At 36.0% G+C, this 21966-nt stretch overlaps 1 protein-coding gene across 2 annotated transcripts in view; it reads left to right on the top strand.

Moving 5' to 3' along the window:
• Positions 1-1029: 1029 nt before the first annotated feature.
• Positions 1030-21966, top strand: part of syk (spleen tyrosine kinase) — a 47781-nt gene continuing 26844 nt past the window's right edge. The window contains exons 1-3 of one of the 2 annotated variants that reach the window (XM_083929340.1): positions 1030-1051; positions 13052-13522; positions 14820-14980. In XM_083929340.1, coding sequence (XP_083785466.1) covers positions 13121-13522; positions 14820-14980 — 563 coding nt within the window. In that variant the 5' untranslated portion in view covers positions 1030-1051; positions 13052-13120. Of the gene's footprint in view, positions 1052-9722; positions 9906-13051; positions 13523-14819; positions 14981-21966 lie in introns of those variants that run through there. The other variant, XM_083929339.1, reaches the window with a different exon arrangement.

Below are 21966 nucleotides of genomic sequence, written 5' to 3'. Positions count from 1 at the left end.
GCTGGCCACTGGCTAGAATACAGGCTTAAGGCACTTCTGCATTGGTTTCCTTTTTCAGACCCGGTTGCTCCGTCCGTTCATTTATAGTCAGATCTCGATCAGTAAGTATGTCTCAAAATTACTTAATCGAGAGAAAAGCAAAAAAAGCGATCCACAAATCTGAAGAATCCAAACACAAATTCAAGCATATTTATTTCTGAATCTCAAAAATATTTTTATGAATACATGTTCACTCATACAAATGAGTTTATTTATTTGTATGTCACGTTTGATATTTGTATATTTGTATTTTGTTTATTTATACATGTATGCATATAAATATATATCATTTCGATATGTATTCATATTTTTGAGACAAAACATGTTTATTTATACAAATAAGTTTATGTATTTGTTTGTCATGTTTTTGTATTTGTATCTATTTATTTTTATATCCATGCATATTTATACATCATTTCAATATGTATCAACCTGTTTGAGACAATTCTACCTGCATATGGTGCTAGCCTATAGGCGGAGTAAAGCGAACTGAAATCAGAGACTGCAGAGTGTTCCTCTGTGTGTTAGAAGCCACTGCAGATGTAGCAGCGCCACCATCTGCTGGTGATACAGGTCCAACGCAGGCGACATTCGTTTTAAAGCTGATGTTTTTCTAATACATGCCTTTTCTGACCACAGTTAATGATCAGTTTATTTCATTACTGATGGGAAATCACAAAAATGGATGCAATAATGAAACTAGACATCATCTCGGTCTGATTTGATATTGACAACATGATTAGGCTGTTGGTTTCACAGAGCATTATTGGTCAACGAGCTCGTTGTTTACGCTTATGGACCAATAGGAAGTGAGCCAGGTATCCGACAGCTCCGGAGCGGAAGCACACGCTCCGTACCCAAACATTTGATGAGGATGCTGATGCTGATGCTGATGCTGCTGAGTCGGGAGGATATTCTCACTGTCAGATGTCAAATGTGCTGAAATAATCCCGACAATGGGGTGACGGAAGGCGACCGCCCGGAATGAACAGACAGCACCCAGGAGGAGAGGGTGAGTACAGGCTATTACTGCACCCACAGCCCCCTGACAGCTGCGGGGACTCCGACACACAGGCTTTATATCGCAGTAAATGGTAAACAGTAGAGACGGAGAGAGTTAGATGCTCAGCAGTGAAGGCTGAGCCTCAGAGCATAAAAGGACGGAGCCTACTGCGGCGGAAATCATGAGCCCAACCAAAGACCCGTGTCCCTAACGATCAGCACTGGGACAGGCAGATCTGAGGCAAACGGGTTTAAAAGCCAGAGTCCGTGCCACAGCGGCCCGGGGTGGGAGATCCAGCTCCCCTGTCACATAAAGGCAAAATAAATGAAACATTTCAAAAGGAATAGAACACAGAAGAGAAACCGGTTAGGGTAAATTGATCGGTTAAATATGCAGAACCGTCACAGCCGGTCTGCAGTACACACAGGGCTGCAGATCTGATGTCAGGGTTTCTTTCTTTTTGTTGTGTGTAACTCATGTCACCATAAATCACTCTACAGAGTCTCACCATAGCATTTAAAAAGTACTGAACTGTTATATTAGTAAATCATTATTTTAACTGTTAAATTAGTAAATCATCATTTTAACTTTTATATTAGTAAATCATCATTTTAACTGTTATATTAGTAAATCATCATTTTAACTGTTATATTAGTAAATCATCATTTTAACTGTTATATTAGTGAATCATCATTTTAACTGTTATATTAGTAAATCATCATTTTAACTGTTATATTAGTAAATCATCATTTTAACTGTTATATTAGTAAATCATCATTTTAACTGTTATATTAGTAAATCATCATTTTAACTGTTATATTAGTAAATCATCATTTTAACTGTTATATTAGTAAATCATCATTTTAACTGTTATATTAGTAAATCATCATTTTAACTGTTATATGAGTAAATCATCATTTACTGAACTGTTATATTAGTAAATCATCATTTTAACTGTTATATTAGTAAATCATCATTTTAACTGTTATATTAGTAAATCATCATTTTAACTGTTATATTAGTAAATCATCATTTTAAATGTTATATTAGTAAATCATCATTTTAACTGTTATATTAGTAAATCATCATTTTAACTGTTATATTAGTAAATCATCATTTTAACTGTTATATTAGTAAATCATCATTTTAACTGTTATATTAGTAAATCATCATTTTAACTGTTATATTAGTAAATCATTATTTTAACTGTTATATTAGTAAATCATCATTTTAACTGTTATATTAGTAAATCATCATTTAAACTGTTATATTAGTAAATCATCATTTTAACTGTTATATTAGTAAATCATCATTTTAACTGTTATATTAGTAAATCATCATTTTAACTGTTATATTAGTAAATCATCATTTTATCTGTTATATTAGTAAATCATTATTTTAACTGTTATATTAGTAAATCATCATTTTAACTGTTATATTATCATTATTTTAACTGTTATATTAGTAAATCATCATTTTAACTGTTATATTATCATTATTTTAACTGTTATATTAGTAAATCATCATTTTAACTGTTATATTATCATTATTTTAACTGTTATATTAGTAAATCATCATTTAAACTGTTATATTAGTAAATCATCATTTTAACTGTTATATTAGTAAATCATCATTTTAACTGTTATATTAGTAAATCATCATTTTACTGAACTGTTATATTAGTAAATCATCATTTTAACTGTTATATTAGTAAATCATCATTTTAACTGTTATATTAGTAAATCATCATTTTTACTGTTATATTAGTAAATCATCATTTTTACTGTTATATTAGTAAATCATCATTTTATCTGTTATATTAGTAAATCATCATTTTATCTGTTATATTAGTAAATCATTATTTTAACTGTTATATTAGTAAATCATTATTTTAACTGTTATATTAGTAAATCATCATTTTAACTGTTATATTAGTAAATCATTATTTTAACTGTTATATTAGTAAATCATCATTTTAACTGTTATATTAGTAAATCATCATTTTAACTGTTATATTAGTAAATCATCATTTTAACTGTTATATTAGTAAATCATCATTTTAACTGTTATATTAGTAAATCATCATTTATTTAACTGTTATATTAGTAAATCATCATTTTAACTGTTATATTAGTAAATCATCATTTATTTAACTGTTATATTAGAAAATCATCATTTTAACTGTTATATTAGTAAATCATTATTTTAACTGTTATATTAGTAAATCATCATTTTAACTGTTATATTATCATTATTTTAACTGTTATATTAGTAAATCATCATTTAAACTGTTATATTAGTAAATCATCATTTTAACTGTTATATTAGTAAATCATCATTTTAACTGTTATATTAGTAAATCATCATTTTACTGAACTGTTATATTAGTAAATCATCATTTTAACTGTTATATTAGTAAATCATCATTTTAACTGTTATATTAGTAAATCATCATTTTTACTGTTATATTAGTAAATCATCATTTTTACTGTTATATTAGTAAATCATCATTTTATCTGTTATATTAGTAAATCATCATTTTATCTGTTATATTAGTAAATCATTATTTTAACTGTTATATTAGTAAATCATTATTTTAACTGTTATATTAGTAAATCATCATTTTAACTGTTATATTAGTAAATCATTATTTTAACTGTTATATTAGTAAATCATCATTTTAACTGTTATATTAGTAAATCATCATTTTAACTGTTATATTAGTAAATCATCATTTTAACTGTTATATTAGTTAATCATCATTTTTAACTGTTATATTAGTAAATCATCATTTTAACTGTTATATTAGTAAATCATCATTTATTTAACTGTTATATTAGTAAATCATCATTTTAACTGTTATATTAGTAAATCATCATTTATTTAACTGTTATATTAGAAAATCATCATTTTAACTGTTATATTAGTAAATCATTATTTTAACTGTTATATTAGTAAATCATCATTTTAACTGTTATATTAGTAAATCATCATTTTAACTGTTATATTAGTAAATCATCATTTATTTAACTGTTATATTAGTAAATCATTATTTTAACTGTTATATTAGTAAATCATCATTTTAACTGTTATATTAGTAAATCATCATTTTAACTGTTATATTAGTAAATCATCATTTTAACTGTTATATTAGTAAATCATCATTTTAACTGTTATATTAGTAAATCATCATTTTAAGGGTCTTCATGTAAAGTCTACTCAGCCCCAGTTCTTCTCTTCATCTTTCTTTTCTCAGCTGCTGTTATATTCTCTTGACCAAAGAACTGAAGTAGTTTATCTCTAACAAACTATAATTGACATTGTTTTCTTTGTGCATGCATATACATTACTCACACGTGCAGCAGAAAACAAAGTCATGGTTTGTTCTACCCCTGAACACTGAAAATGGCCACAGTGAATCTTCTGATGTATTTGACTTTTATCATTTTACACTTTTATTTCCCATCATTTTGCTTTCTCACATAATTCACATAAGAGGTAAAAACGGACAAGAGAGGAAGTGATGAATGGTGACTTCATTCAGATTTAGCAGTTTTGTCGTTATTCTCTAAGCTGTTGATACTGTATATGCTGCCTGATGACAGAATATGAGCAGAGAAACGGATCTGTCATTTGTCCATTGATGATAAGGCACATTGGCTCATTGGTCACCTTTATAAGTTGTATGTTCTGTGCTTTTTCATTTTTTACACAGGAAATGAACTGTGTACGCTCTTTTTTTCTGTAACAAAATGAAACACTGAACAATCATTTAAGTGTGCAGCATAAAAATGTCACAGCAGTTTTTAATAATAGAAAACAGGAACTTGACAGAAGCATTAAAGAGAACTGCAACTCACCAAGGTCGATGTAAAAACTCATAATTAGTTCTGCTCCAACCAAGCTCTGTCAAGCACACTAACATCATACAAATTGGCTGTGGGTGGACATTTTGATGTGTCATAGCAGGAAAAGAAGAGGTTGAACTGCCAACATTAAAAGTTGAATATGAAGAACCTTTATTTATTTCGGGCATCTAGTAAGGATGCCCCCTAGGCGCGTCCTTAGGGAGGTGTTCCAGGCACGTCCAGCTGGGAGGAGGCCTTGGGGAAGACCCAGGACTAGGTGGAGAGATTATATCTCCACACTGGCCTGGGAACGCCTCGGGATCCCCCAGTTAGAGCTGGTTAATGTGGCCGGGAAAGGGACGTTTGGGGTCCCCTGCTAGAGCTGCTGCCCCCGCGACCCGACCCTGGATAAGCGGATGAAGATGAGATGAGATTAGATAATTACATTTTTTTTTTGGCAGGTTTGACAATGCCTTTCTGTTCCGTTGTGTTTCCATGGTAGCAGCCAATAGCGTTGGGCGTTGATGGTTGCCAGGATTGACTGTTGTTGGGTGCAGCTACTGTAGGCTGGCACTGGGTGAAATGGAGTTTGCCAATCCTGCAGCTGCTTCGGAGCCTCAGTGAAGGGGGCGTTATTTGTCCCAGCAGCTGAGTGAGCGGAGACGGGCAACAACCAGAGTCACTATAGGCCAAGCATTCACTCCATGTACTGAGAGAAAGGAGAGGAACGCCATTCAAACGCACGCCCACATGGCTACGATTCTCCTTGATCGCTAACATCACTTTCATCTTTACTTAGCTGGAACGGCTAACGCTAATGGCTAACGCTAACTGTCAGTCAAACTCCTCTGCAATACTTGTTTTTATGGTGTGATTTGCCGGTGGGGATGGGTTCAATCCATAGACTGTATAAAAAATGGACGTAGCATACCTGTCGGGTTCCGTTCTCTCAACTTGATCTAATCGTCCTCACCTACAGGAGTCTCCATCTTTTCAGACTTTGACTCCACCTCATTTCCTCTTACCAAAAAAGGGCATGTATGTGACGTTGGGGGGAGGGAGATACGTCCATCTGGCTGACGTTTACCCCCGAGGAGAAGTGAGGGTAAGAGGCTAGCTGTCACTCAAGAGGCCATGCCCCTAATTATTCATGAACTTTATCCTCCAAACAAATAAAAACTAGCCTGGTCCAAAAAAATTCGACCCCCTCAGTGTTGTCATGGAGATATGACCTAAACATACAGACTAGAATTTTTTTTTGTCCCAGGCCTTAAACAGGTTTAATGATGCTGTAAAAACGGTCTGTTTAACATGGGGGTCAATGAGAAACTGCTCTGTTATGAAACCTGTCCTCACAAGTCCTCACTCAGAGAACTGCAGTTTTTGGCACTTTTTTACTGAATCAACCAGGAAGTCGCACATCTCCACAAATGTTAAAAATAATATACAGGACATGATAGAAGCAGGAAACCAGGAAAAGAAACCAGTGATGCAGGTTATATTCTAAAAGCAGAGCTCAATAGTAAGTGGAGAGATTCAATTATTAAGGGTTTCGGTTTTGGTCTTCGTAGAAAGCTGAAACATGACACTGAACATCTCTGCTCAGGCTAAGCTAACTGTCTACTACTGTGTGTGTTGGTAAAACTAAAAAATCTGCCAAATCCCTGGTGTTACTTTACAGATTAAATCAAAATGATTTTTACCGCAGCCATGAGTATCCATCGAAACACATCATCAGAAACATATCTCCTACCAGGCTGATTGATTGAAGACTGTTTTCCTAGTGATTGGAAAAGCTTTTTTGTTCCACAAGGTGGAGCCATGTGTAAAGTTAAGGGTATGCTTAATCGTCCAGTAGTGTAGTTTTGCTCATCACATTCTGATGGGAAGTTTTCTTATATCAAAATAGCATTGTAACAAAATCCCAACCCCTCATTTTCTGCTAAAAGTCAAACTGAGATAGACTGAGTGAGCTAAGCCTGTTGATATTCTCATTTGTCCATGTCATCGTTGTCCTCAAAGCAATTTCAGTCAAATCTGACCAGGCGGTCAGATGCGTACATGAACTGATGAAGCCTCTTGGATAAGAGGTGAAACGTCTTCCTAGACAAATAACCAAGTCCAGTTGCTTTTGACTGAAATTGCTTTAAGGATACTGAGTGAGCTGTACATGTGATGGTACATCAGGGGTCATTAAAGTCATCACATTTCACTAATTAGCTGTAACTATTTGATAGTTCTACAAGTAATTGTGACACTTAATACAATCTTTTTTTTTAATGGAGACCTGCCCTTTAATGCCTCATTTAAACTTAGGCCAGAACAGCTGAGGAAGTGAAGACCGTTCACTTCCTTCAGTGAAGTGGAGCAGGCAGTGAGAAGACCACAGAGTGTAAAGTAGACATCATGTGGGGAGATTTTCGTTTCCTCAGTGCATCAACTCCAAACAAACCTGAGCAACTTCACCTTGAAGATGAACCGCAGCGTGTGTAGATTTAGCTTGAAATGTCAGTGTTGCACCATCTGCTCTTTTCCTTTTCACTGTCGGTGTGACATGTGATCAAAGATATGATACTTACTATTTTTGTGTTTTGGATTTCATTATTTGCTTAAAATACCATTTTAGAGATATTAACAAAAGACCAATCATGTGGAGGTTTATTCCCCTATTTGTGTGTTTTGCTGTCAGATAAGGGGGGTTAAAACTACATAGTATTGTGCATTTCTGTGTTGTATAATGAGAATATTAAAAATGATGTCCCTAATGTTGCAAATCCTGAGGTGAGTGCAGTAAGAGCTCAAACACATAAACACATTTCTGTCTGTGTGAATGCTCTACCCCCAACCCTAACCTTATGCATTACAACATGGCTAAACCCAAGTCTTATTTATTCATATTTTATTTTATTGTTTGCACAATTTAAAAACATACATACAGCTTACAAAAAATGTCAAATGATAAACTGTGCAGGGAGAGGAAGAAAAAGCCCCAGAGGGCTTATTTGAATCCTCCATCATAAAACAATTCACAAAGTTTCTGAGATTTCAAAATACACAAAATGCAGAAAAGAATTAAAGTGATGGTAAACTTCTGACAAAATATGTTTGGTAGCAACAATGATAAAAAAATATGATAATTTCAATTCAAAAAAACAAAAACTAAAACTTTGTGTGTGTGTGTGTGTGTGTGTGTGTGTGTGTGTGTGCGCGCACGTAGAAAAAGTAATTCCATAACTTGGTTCCCCTGAATCTTATTGACAGTTGACCTGTATGAGTAAGAAAGTTTTAGGAGAAGAAGATGTTATACTTTACAGTACGAGTTGAATATGAATGTAACTGTGAGTTTGCTTTAAAAAAAGTCTTAAAAGTATTTAAAAAAACATTTATGTAATAAATAATAAGAATCTGGAGTTTCTGAACTAAAAGAGCAGATTGAATATGTGACTGACCAGGTCTTAACTCCACCATAAAACCCGACTTTAATCCTCAGACAGCCTCACCCTCCAGTCTAAAACTCTCATTTGTCCTCACAAAGTAACACATACACGCCCTACAGGCAATACATTTTACAGTTACATTAAGAAAACACCTTTTAAAATAGAATGTGAAAACTTCCAGTCAGCAAATGGCTGGGGTATGTTGACCACACACACATTACTTACTGACAGTGTGAAACACACCAACGCCAGCTGGCACTTCCTGATCGGTAAACATGTTCGGCTAACAACACATGCATGTCCCTGCTTACACTGCTCAGTGCACACACTCACACACAACACACACATGCAAACCAGTCACACTTAAAGTGAGAGTGTGGATGAGAGTGAGTTAGAATTTGAAGAACCATTATTAACTGAAAAAACAAAAAGGATGTTATTAAGCCATTGACTCAATGAATATATCATTTATTTAAGAGCACTTAAGTTCCACCACTGAAGACATCATACTTACATTTTGATATGGACGTAAATCGAATTACCAGTTTCATTGTTTATATATTAGTAACATAATAAATTGTTAAATTCATGTAGTAATAACTGAGAAATGTAATTGTATTATTTATGATTTCACTGATGGCACAGCCTCGTCTATATGTGCACCAATATTTCTTTTTTAGGTAATAAAGATTTACCAACAACATCATACATCTTCCATCATACATATACATGACTGGAGCCCTGCTTGTGATATTTATGAACACTCATATAAGATGTCACAGACGGGCAGTGGGATTTCAGATACTTACAATTTGTCTGCAAAGTAAAACGGAATTCTTTTCATATGTTATTATATGATGTAAGCTTCAAAGCAAGTATGAAATATTAACCTTATCATGACTGATGGGTAGAAAGAGTGAGTTAATACACAAATTGAACAGTATTACAATTTGTGACACTAAAACCTATAGACGTAATATAAAGAAATGACTACACTACACCAAAACGCATGGAACAATTATTATAATTAGCTACAGGTGATGATAAGGTTGTTTCCAATAATCACACTTCATTCAGGCCAGAGCATTATTCTTTCTCTACGTATTTTTGGGGTCCAACTACAGTTTCCAAGGTCAACAATGAAGTTTCTCCCTCTCGTAATAAAGATACTTTTAAAAAATCGGATGAGACACATAAAATGATCTTTAAGTTATTTGCGCTGTCATTTGTAGTTGTCACATCATTTCCTGCTCGCAGCAGATGTGTTGGTCAATGTTCAGATGAGAAAAAAAAAGGAAGTAAAAGAATTAAATATTCAAGGAAGTTGTTAAAATGAGGAAGCTTCAGTGCTGCACCAACTCACTAGGCATCAGTCCACAGACTGTTAATGGGGTCCAGCCCGGATCAAGTGTGAGTGAGGGACTGCTTTGTTCATGTGGGTTGGACTGGACAGTTGTTGTTTCTGAAGAGCTGGCTGAATTTAAGATGGTGTGTTCACTTGTAGTTGACACTGCTGGTAGCTGATGTGCTGAAGGACTGAAAGAAGTGGACTAGAGGAGGATCAGCTCATTGTATACAGTAAGTGCAGTACTTTTTGGACTTCACAAGCACAGTTCCTTGTTTCAAAATGTTCAACCTTTGTGTGTAATCCAAGAGTAACACTTCCCTTTCTGACTGGATTTGAAGTCATTTCATCTCTCACTTTGCTGATTGTATTTTTGCCAAAGGGGGGGAGATCATTCCATCTGTCCCGCCTTATTTCAGGAAATGAATTATTAGCTTGAAGTGAATAAAACAGCTGACAGCATAGAATCATTACACGTATTATTTCCTAGATATTTTTTAACTTATCCCACTGAGTTTTCTTACAAATGAAAGTAATATTTTGCGACTCTGTAAAGGACTGGAAACATGGATGAGCGTGGACTCCAGGGCTTTATCAGGGTTGGGTAGAGGGGGGCCCAACCCAGAGGTTGGGAAACACTGAATTAAACTACCTAACTGTATATAAAGCACTCTGTTGCTCATAAAGCTGGAATCATTTTGTGTTCAGACACATTCATTCATTCATCTTCAACCACTTGTCCCTGTCGGGGTCGCGGAGGGCTGGAGCCGACATCGGGCGTGAGGCAGGGTACACCCTGGACGCCAGTCTATCACAGGACAGACAACCATTCACACCTACGGGCAATTTTAGAGTCATCAATGAACCGAACACCTAACACGTGCACGTCTTTGGACTGTGGGAGGAAACCGGAGAACCCGGAGAAAACCCACACAGACACGGGGAGAACATGCAAACTCCACACAGAAGGGCCCCAGCCCACTGTTCAGACACATTCCTCTTTTAATTTGATTTATATGTGCTTTAACTGTGATAACTTTGGAAGAGTATGATCAGTAAAGTTTTGAGAAGATATACACTTTATCTAACAAGAATAAATCCCAGTCAATCATTTCATACGAAGAGGTAAACAATGTTTTATTCTCATTTTATGGGCAACAGTGTAGCAAGGGATCATACACTTTTTTTTGGTCTTTTATTATTACTATTTAGTATTTTCTTTGATCAGTATTTATTGTTGTCGTTGTTGTATTTGTCTTATCAGTGTCATCATATTGTTTTGTGTGTATTATCTGCTATCTATTAATACAATTAAAAATGATATACATATTTAAAAATAGATCATTATGATACTACAGCTTTCCTGGCCACTTGTAATGGAGTATTGGTACATTGCATTAGTGATCCTTTGACTGAAGCAAAGGATCTGAGTAGTTGTTCCCCCACTGGCCTTCATAGTGTACATGAAGGGATTCGCAGACACCTGGCTTCTATGGCTCGTTTTGTCCTGGCATCATCATATGTTATATTATATATTATATTTTTGCATGTGTTTGTTTTGCGATGCTGGAAAGCCAATGAGAGGAGTTATGTAGACTAGTAAAAACATTGTCTCACTCAACTCTGGTCAGTTTTCTCCATTTAGGCATCTGCTACAAAATGATGATTTCCACACGAATCATACTGGTGTGTTACATCCAGGTAGCCTGGCATCACAAGACTAAACACAAATAAAAGAGGAGCTGGGCTCTGCTAACATCCAGAGTTAGCAGAGACAGTGTTGGTTCAGGCTGATGGGACAGCGACATCTTTAGTACATCATTAAGCATGTCTGCTTTACCACAACCAGACATGTAACCACTTTACAATCTTAGTATTATGGAGACTTATTATAACCCTCATATTTTGTTAACGATAGCACAAATCCTGATTTCAGAAAACGTTACTAGTAGTAGATCCATTAAGAGCTTACTCATATCACATGAGTTGTCATGAAATTATATAGATGTTGACATTTTAAATGTTTTGCACTTTGTTGGTTTTGGACAGAAAAACATATAAAAAATATTAAAGTGTCCTTATGAATGGGTGTCCTGCTCTCATAAGACAAAACAAAACCTATCCTAGCCAAATATCTCCTTTAATCTCCTTTATAATATGTAACATTTTCTTATTAAAATGCCAAAAAAATATATTTTTTGTATTATTAAATTGTGTACATTATCCCAAAAGATCCCAACAATATGCAAAACCAGAGAAATCCTTAATTATATTCAACAACATGGAGCGTGTTTTCTCATCACGTCGTGTCCTATTAACTGTCCGGTGTAACTCACACACAGGAGAATTGAGCCTTCACGGCTTCTGTCAGAAAGCAAACAGAGTTACAGAGTGATTGTGATTCCCAATGTCACAGAATTATACTCAGTAAAAGTAATAAATCATTTTTTCCTGCCACACAGCATTGTTTTTGCTTTCATTGCTATATTGCAACACTGTTACATTTATCCAGTAGAGACCTCATTTATTGATGTGATATTTTGTCCAGTTTACTATGATAAGCTAAATGCTAATGCTTGGTGGCTAAACCGTACAGGAATGTTACAACAGCGGTAAACAGGCTCATGAATACATTTTTTGGATGATTTGATGCAAATCCTTTTTTGTTTGGGAACATTTTCTTTCCAACTCAGCTAGCTAAAATGCAACAGCAGCAGCAGAAATTGTCACCAGAGACGTTTTAGAAGCGAGATGCTGCAACTCATAGTAACTTCCTGTATCTGTGTCAGTGGTTTCTCCATGGCCCCGCCTCTTTAGGAGACCATGCCAGCGGGTCCAGAGTGTATTGATTCTAATGGGAGAAGTGAACTTGAACACAGATTATGACCAATCCCTCCGTCCCACAATCAATGAAGTTCATATTGGACCCATTTTTCACAAGCCACATATCTCCAGAACATTCTGACACTAAAATGGCATTTTTCAAACAGGCAAATCAGGAGAATTTATTCTTTATTATTAGTTTGAGACCTGTTTTTGCCTCAGCAACAAACTCACAGGTTCTTGGAAAACAGTGAAGCATGACGTGTGTGTGTGTCATTAGTTAATGTGGACGGTGCAAGTGTCACCATGTGCCTGTCTTAACCTGAGCTCCATTATCATTGTACACGGGGGAGTACAGAAGTACTATACTCACTGTAAATGTACGGTACACTATGACACATTGACTGTCACTGGTGAAATGGAGTGAAAGGTTGGATGTTGGAATTCAATACTTTAGGCTACATATTACTGATTTCTGTAAAAGCTGTTTCTTTGTAACAGTAATTGTTTTCAGAGTAAATCAGTCTTGATGTTTCATTCTGCTTTTATTTCTTAGGATTAATTACATCCTGGTGGCTCAACTTCCTCAGGACTTCTTTAAGAGAGCCACCATCCAGAAGCCAACATGGCTGACATGGTGAATGCATTGCCATTCTTCTACGGCAACATCACCAGGGAGGAGGCGGAGGACTACCTGCAGCACACAGGCATGAGCAGTGGCTTATACCTGCTACGACAAAGCCGAAACTACCTTGGAGGCTTTGCACTGTCTGTGTTTCATTCAGGCCGCTGCTACCACTACACCATTGAAAGAGAACCCAATGAAACATATGCTATCGCTGGTGGTAAGAGCCACAGGACCCCTGTGGATGTGATCGACTACCACTCCCAGGAGATGGATGGCCTTGTGTGTCTGCTAAAGAAGCCCTGCAACAGGCCCAAAAACATGCAGCCAAAGGTGGGGCCGTTTGAGGACCTGAAGGAAAAGCTGATCCGGGAGTACGTGAAGCAGACATGGAACCTGCAGGTGAGTTTCGACTCTCTTCTGTGAGGAGAGGGAGAATGTCTTTTCAACTAGGGCGGGGCAATCATTTGATATGATCTTTTCTCACCTTTCAATGTAATTGTATCATGATGAAATCATATAATAAGATACTGTCAACACAATTACATCATCTAATTTATAATAACAAGCACATACTAACTCAAATGTTTCAGAAATCTTATGTGAAATATTGTTGTTATATATTTAATTCACACAGGAGTATACCAAATTAGGCTTTACGATGTGGTTATTTCATAAAGACTATTTATTTATTGAATTACCAGAACATGGTATATAGTGATATATTGTTATAGAGAAATTAAATGATCTATATCAGATAGAAGATTTTGGCCATATCGTCAACATACAATTTGGGTTTAATACTTTGTTGCCCTTATTGTTCCTTCTGACTTGTTTTAAGTAATGCCACTGCGTTCCCAGACCTCCGTCATGGTGTATTATTACCATTACAATAGATCGATGGCCAGAGCCATGAAAGCATAAAACTGAAGTTGTATTGATATCACAAAATCCTGAGTTGGCTCAGGCTGTCCTCATTCACTGTTTGTACATCTAACTACAGACATGAATGCACTGTTAGCACATGTAATCCACATATTTATTGCTGTAGAAATTATATCTGAAGCAAAGAAGTAAATCAGGTGGTGCGGTTTAAGAGCACTAAAATTCATGTAGGGAGGAGGGAGTGGAATGGTGGATGGATCCCAAAACACAGGACTCTCCTGCGGGACCAGCGTTCGTGTCCCTGAAGTCCTTTTTCTAGTTGTTGTCTGAAGCCTACACTTAACTGTCACCTTTTGTTCTCTAAACTTAAAGCTATGGTCTACATTCTGTTCAGCATCTTGAGACAGATTTAGACTAGAGGACCATAATCACTGTATAAACGATAATACGATACGTTTATAATATTTACGAGTATTCAAACATGTAGACCAAAGCTTTAACTGTCACAGTCACATACCGGTCACTGGTTTACACTGTTAATTAGAACGTCATATTTTGTAGATATCATAGGAAACGAATACTGTGCGTGTGCTTTCACAAGATTTCATCTGAACCCACTGATGAGAACATGTTGAACAGCTGGTGATAAAAAAACGTTTACTTTATTCTTGGACTCGGTTTGAAAGCTGCGTGCTTCTTGGACACGTGAAGATGGAAACAGCTAAGGATAATATTATGGGTGACAACATCAGAAAAAGCTTGGCTTGCAAATTCTTCTTATACGTGTTTGCTCAAAGCTCATGTGTGTGTGCAGGGAGCAGCTCTAGAGCAGGCCATCATCAGCCAGAGGCCTCAGCTGGAGAAGCTCATTTCCACCACTGCACATGAAAAAATGCCCTGGTTCCATGGATCAATAACACGAGAAAACTCTGAGCCCAGGCTTCAAAATGGCTCCCGTACAAATGGAAAATTCCTGTAAGTATTGCACAGGTGTCTTTGTATAGCTTTTGGTGGTATAGTAAATTGTGTGAAATGAATTGTATCAAATCCATCTACATTTGACTAATAGTTTCATTATTGGGGAGAATCATGCAAATTGCTCAATTAATATACTCAAAAACACCACTAGCCACATAAAATAACCACAGTCAGAGCCACTGTTATGACCCTGGTCACACAACATCAAACCCCTGCTTTAAAGATACAGTTCCGTATTCACCAATTCATATCTCAGTGAACCATTTCGAACCTTTTACCTTAAGCAGCTACAAGGGGTATTTGACTCTGATACCTCTGTCCTACATAAGTAAACAAGACCATCTGCAAGAAGATTGGCAATTTCTATATTTATAGTTATTCTTAATACCAGTCCCCTGTGGACTATTGTTTTGAAGCCATAACTTGGCGTTTTTGCTATCGCCATCTTGTTTATTTGCAGCCAGAAGGGACCATTTTTGAGCTTGGTTAGCATGGTGCATCTGTAATTCAAGTTAACAATGATATAAATTGGGACGCTTACTTTGGCTTAAAACAAAATGTGAAAAGGAAAAATGAACAGGGCTCTGAGAATGTCTTTTAGTACTTACGTAGCTAGTCAAACTGAATGCTGAACAAAATGCTATGAGGTGACCAAATGGTTCTGTTCTGATGGTATGAAAAAACTTGAAAGGGTCAAAGTCATGGACATAGAAAAAAGAATGGATCGAGGACGAGAAAAATGGCGTCCATTCATCTATAGAAAGCAGCTCAGTGGCGGGCTCCCTCTAGGACGGTTCACGTGAACGTGAGAAGACTTACAAAATGAAGAAATAAACTATTAACGATTTTGATCGGGTCTAAAACATTTTGGTAGAGGGTCTGAAGATAATTGAGCCTTTTGTTTGGTATCCAGAATTTGTTTTTGGAGGTGATCTCTTCTTCCCCGCTTGTATAGGAGTGAATGGGCGAATGTGCTTCTGGGCCTCAGTGCTGCCACTTAAACAGGCGAGTGCTGCAGTACCGCGCTTGGCCACTATGCCCACGGTGGCATACGACGAGAGCGCCTGTCCTGGGGACCTGGTTAAAGTTCTAAGGCAAAAATATGGAAAAAACACCAAAAACAAGTTCACAGCTATTTTAACTGTACACAGCGCCGTGGATGGGCATTGCTCAGTCTCCGTCCTGATCGACACTGTGATGGTGACCAGTTAATCACAAGGTAGCCACCCCCTAAGGCCCTTTCTTTATCTGTTTTACTTGTTTAAATGAGCAGAGAAAAAGAAATAGTGAGCATAGGAAAAATGATTCAAAACTGATCTTCAATCTGCCCTCTTCGAAACAGGTATGCAATATGCTCAATTTATTAATGAAATTCATTGCTAGAAGTGGCTTTACATCATTATATGAACTTACACTGGCGGCTTAAACAAAGTACTTTGTTTCACCATCAACTGTCCACTAACACCTTGTCCACAGGGACCGCCAAAATCCACACAAAATGAAAGTTCCTTGTAGTAGCTTTAACTGAAGCGTCTCCAACCTAAAAGATCTAACTTAGTGTTTGCTTTCCAGAGCTTGTTGGAATTACTACATGGTCTGGGAGTGAACACTGTATATATATCATATATATCATATATGCTCAGTTTTTTAAATATTCTGACGCATTAGTGTCTTATAAGTCTTATTTTGTAGTTCATACCCCTAAATGTGACCTCGTTAGGAAACCTGCCAGATAAAGTGCGAATGATACTGAGGCAATTGTATATGTTGGTACTTTAAATTATTTTTAAGTAAACCTTTTTAGTTTATTGTTGTGAGAAATCTTCATTAACTCGTCCTAGCAGCTGTCACCACAGTTTCCATATCGACTGAAAAAGACATTGGCGGGACAAACATGTCTTCCATTACTGCTTGGTTAGAGCAGAATAAAACAAAAGAGCTAACGTGAACCCAACAGAGGTAAAGTTCATCCCTTTCTGGTGCACCTCATGGGACCCTATCTTGGAAAACGTATGTATGGTAGTGAACGGGGAGATACACTCTGAGTGAGTATTCTAATTAAGCTTATGTATTTTCACTGTCTTATACTTTTCCAAGTATGTTTTTAATTGTTGCTTTTTTTTTACTGGCAAAATTATCTTTTAAATGATCTTTTAAATCAATAAAATGTGTAATTCATGGCACAGTTCAAATGGGATCAAAAAAATGATTATTATTATGTTATTATTATTTATTAAATTAATTATGCTAACATCAGACTATCCAGCAGGAACATGCTTTCATTTATTTGAACAACTGGGATCTCCTCCCAAACAAATGGAGCTGCATGGTTATAACACTCTACATCTTGTAAGAACCAACCTTTAAGAGTTTGTTTGTTTTTGTATTTAAGTTGTAGATGAACAAATAAAACGCAGCATATCTAAACATTGCATGTTTGCATTGGTACAAGTGACTTCCCACTTTTTCCGACTCAATACCGATTCCTGGGCTTTGCATATCCGTTGATACCTGATACCGATCCCATTGTTGAATCAATAAAGTGAATACCTCACCATGTTGATGAGTCCAGAGGCAGCAGGCTTGACTTAAACATTACTTCCCTAACTTTGTTAAACAAAATGTAACAAATTCACACATGGTTACAAATGTGCTGCATCGTTATTTATCTATTCATTTGTTATTCAAATAAACAATTCTGCACCAGCTTAAACTTCTTTAAGACTTCTTCTAGAATTAAAATAAAATAATATCAGCTGAACCTGAGAATTAGCTCACTTAAATAACACAGTAATGAAACTTTATATAAAATAAAATATAGCAGCTTAGCCTGAGAACATAGTAACTTAAATAACAAACAGTAATGAAAGTTATTTTTAAATATTCAGTGCAAACAGGAATATAAAATAAATTATAGCAGCTGAACCTGAGAATTAGGTCACTTAAATAACAGTAATGGAACTTTCATTCATTCATTCATCTTCAACCGCTTATCCCGGGGTCGGGCTCGAGGGGGGCTGGAGCCGATCCCAGCTGACAACGGGCGTGAGGCGGGGTCCACCTTGGACAGGACGCCAGTCTATCACAGGACACAACTTATATTTAAATATTTAGTGCAAACAGGAATATAAAATAAAATATAGCAGCTGAACCTGAGAACATAGTAACTTAAATCACAAACAGTAATGAAACTTTATATAAAATAAAATCAGCTGAACCTGAGAATTAGGTCATTTAAATAACAAACAGTAATGAAACTTATTTTTAAATATTTAGTGCAAACAGGAATATAAAATAAAATATAGCAGCTGAACCTGAGAACATAGTAACTTAAATCACAAACAGTAATGAAACTTTATATAAAATAAAATCAGCTGAACCTGAGAATTAGGTCATTTAAATAACAAACAGTAATGAAACTTATTTTTAAATATTTAGTGCAAACAGGAATATAAAATAAAATATAGCAGCTGAACCTGAGAACAAAGTAACTTAAATAACAAATGGTAACGAATTTAATGGATCTCTTGGATTTGGTAATAATCTGATACCTGATCCAGCTAATTTGTCAATATCATGAGCGATATCTGATCTTAATATGTGATGGCTGCATCCCTTAGGACTGGACTAATGATTTAACCGCTGACACTGATGTATCACAGCTGAATGAGGTGAAGCAGCTCTGTCTACATCTTTAGGAGCTCTTTGTTTCTCCCTCTCTAGTGTCAGTCCAAAAAAAATTATCAGACAAATTAAAATTATTATTATTATTTTTTAAATAAAATGACTGTAATGACGTGACAACACTGACAACAGTTTATCAGCTTGATTCTGTTAATGATTAGGAATATCTTGGTTATATGGCCCTGCTCTATGTGCTACCGCAGCCCTTTCCCCTGTAACCTTCTCAGAACCTACAGGTGGATCCCTGTGTTGCTAGTGTTTGCTAGATTGCTTTAGTTCCACCATTTTTCACAGGAGCTCCAGGTACGGGACCAAATGTTTGTCTGTGTCAATGAGAAATATCTTACAAAACATCAATTCAAAATTAATTTTGTAGCGTTCTGTTTTTGCTGAGAGCAGTGAATGTCCTATTCAGTAAATGGATTGTTGCTTTGAACAAAGAGAGTGTGGAGCAGGCTATTTGGTAACTGAAGGCTCCTTTGTGAAGCAGTGGTCTCTGCTGAAAAAACACAGAGGAAGAGACACACACACACACACACACACACACACACACACACACACACACACACACACACACATACACACACACACACACACACACACACACACACACACACACACACACACACACACACACACACACACACACACACTGTGGTTTCCGCTCTGGCAGTTTGCAAAGGACTTCCTGAAGTAGCCAAACGAGGAAGAATGACAGCAGAGCGAGCTGTGACTGTTGCGACCCTTTTCTCATGAAGAAAGAGTTTCCACTGAAACACAGCCTCACGTTAGGATTATGGCTCTAAATGATCTTTTCATGAGCGCTCCAGACACTGTACCATGGCTAGGATATGGGTTAGGTTTAGTTACGCTGCCAGGAGTGGCCAGCACAAACACAATTACAATTTGTGTAATACTTTCTTTTTACATGTTTTTACAGTATAATTTAAGATTACAAAAGGGACCAGTGTAGTGATAAATAATGACACAGAGGCCATCTATTTACGTTCCTTCTTCAGACCCTGTGTTTGAAAAGAGTTACACCCGTTTATCATGTGTGATAACAGGTGCAATACTATTAAAACTTGACCTGGTCCCAAATATCAAAAAGTAAAATAGAATAAAATGATTTATACTTCAACACAATATTGAAAGGTTGTGAAGATTCCAATATTTCAAGACTAAAACAATACAGTTATTAATTATACAGTAACGAAAGCATTTAATTGTTTGTTTGTTTGTGTTTTTATTGATATATTGTGTTGTGATGTGTTTGCTTTGTTTATTTAACATCAACCTAGCAAATAGACTAACGATGGAATGGCTATAACCTTGCATATTTACATGTAAATGTTTATTAATTTGCACTTTCCCTGTTTTAAATAAATAAATCTAAAGGCATGAGGCATTAGTTAAACAAATGAGACCAAAATCAAATGTAAGAATGAACTGAAAAAACCCACAAAGAAGCAGCCAATCAATTAAAGCTGTTACAAGCTTATTTGTCTTAAATCCCCTAGTAAAAATTTAACAAAAAATAAATATATAAAAAAGTGTGTGAAGATGCTTTTTTAAAATATAACTGTTCAGATATATTTTTCAAGGTCTAACTTCTGTTTCAAATCCTTCTCTACACCGCTCTGAACTCCACTTTCAGATCAAATCAAATCAATCTTTATTTATATAATATTTAAATAAATATATTTATAATAAAAGCAAAACAAAAAACGAAACAAAACATGAACAACAAAGAAACACCATGAAAACCCAGACCTCCCACCTCCAAAAATATACACACACAGATACACAAAGACATGCACACTTGCGCACACACCCACACCCACACCCACACACCCACACTCACACCCACACACACACACACACACACACACATACACTAGCTGTCACTGAGGAGACATGGCTGGGGTTAGGAAAATTCTACCTTTGGGGGCTGCGCACACCGAGAGGAATCATGTTCTATGGCTACAGGGACCCCCCCACCCCCACCCCCACCCCCAGCTCAGGCAGACAGGAGGCTCCACACCGCGGTGTAGAGCTCTCTGACACCTGGGCCAGGGCCATCCACGGGACAGCACCCCTATCAGTGGACTGGAGATCACTCCTGGTGCGGTCGGCCCCCGGGAGGAAACACTGGAAAACTGAGGGGCTAAAACTGTGAAATAAGATAAAAAGTAATAGAAGCTGAAAACTGAGGGAATAAAAACGGTCAAAACAGTAAAATAAGATTAAAAGAATTTAAACGGTGAGGGAATAAAAACAGTCGAAACAGTAAAATAAGATTAAAAAGAATTAAAACTATGAGGGAATAAAAACAGTCAAAACAGTCAAATAAGATTAAAGGAATAAAAGCTAAAAATAATTTAAAAATATATATAAAATTTAATTCAATTAATAGTTGTTGCCTAGAGACCTTTAAATGTGAATATTTTTAGTACAAATATATCAAAACCTGTGTCATTTAAGAATGCAAAGGCTTTTAAAACATCAATTCCTCTAAACAAAGAGTGGGTAGCAGCTCCAGCCTGACAGCAGGTAGGCAGCCGTGTTTCACTACGCTGTGACCAAGAGCCCACCATGAAGCTGACTGTCATCACTCATCTGTTATTGGGCTCTGTGACTTGAGCCTGTGTACGGGAGCACGTGTGTACCTAAATGTACTGTATCAAATGAATATTATTATTACTCTGAATCATATTTTTCTCATGTATATGACTTGCCTTGGTACAACTGTTGAAACTTAAAAAAATGATTGTCACGGAGTGAACAAAATAAACGTCAAAATAATGATAGATATTATATGAGTACTGTACTCATATACTGTACTGTATACCTGAAGTTTTTAGTCATTGTGTGACACAAACTATCTCACTCAAATGTGATTTTAAACAGTGGCATGTGTTTTAGTTTGTAGGGCTGGGCATTTATTTAAATGTGTGTATATATACAGTATATATATATATATATATACATTTATTGTATTGATTTACATATACATTTATGTTTTTAATTAGATCGAAAGTTCAAGAAGATCCACCTTTAAAAACAATATAATATATTGTTCATTGTATATTTCTGAGGCATTTGTTGCCGTGGGCAGATTAAATAGGGCTGAACACCATCTGTTAGCACACACAGTCGTGGTGATGTCTGTGTAACTGCACTGGATTACAAAGCTGTGTGCTTATGGCACAATGTCCTGTGTTAGGGGCTACATTATAGAGAGTATCCTGGAGGGCTCAGTGTTCGATTAACCTGGGACTGAATTTAACATATTTTTC

The sequence above is a fragment of the Echiichthys vipera genome, assembly GCF_963691815.1.
Source record: "Echiichthys vipera genome assembly, chromosome: 16".
NCBI classification, from domain to species: Eukaryota; Metazoa; Chordata; class Actinopteri; order Perciformes; family Trachinidae; genus Echiichthys; species Echiichthys vipera.
Note: the sequence above shows the minus strand (reverse complement) of the source record. Positions and strands in the feature narration are given on the sequence as shown.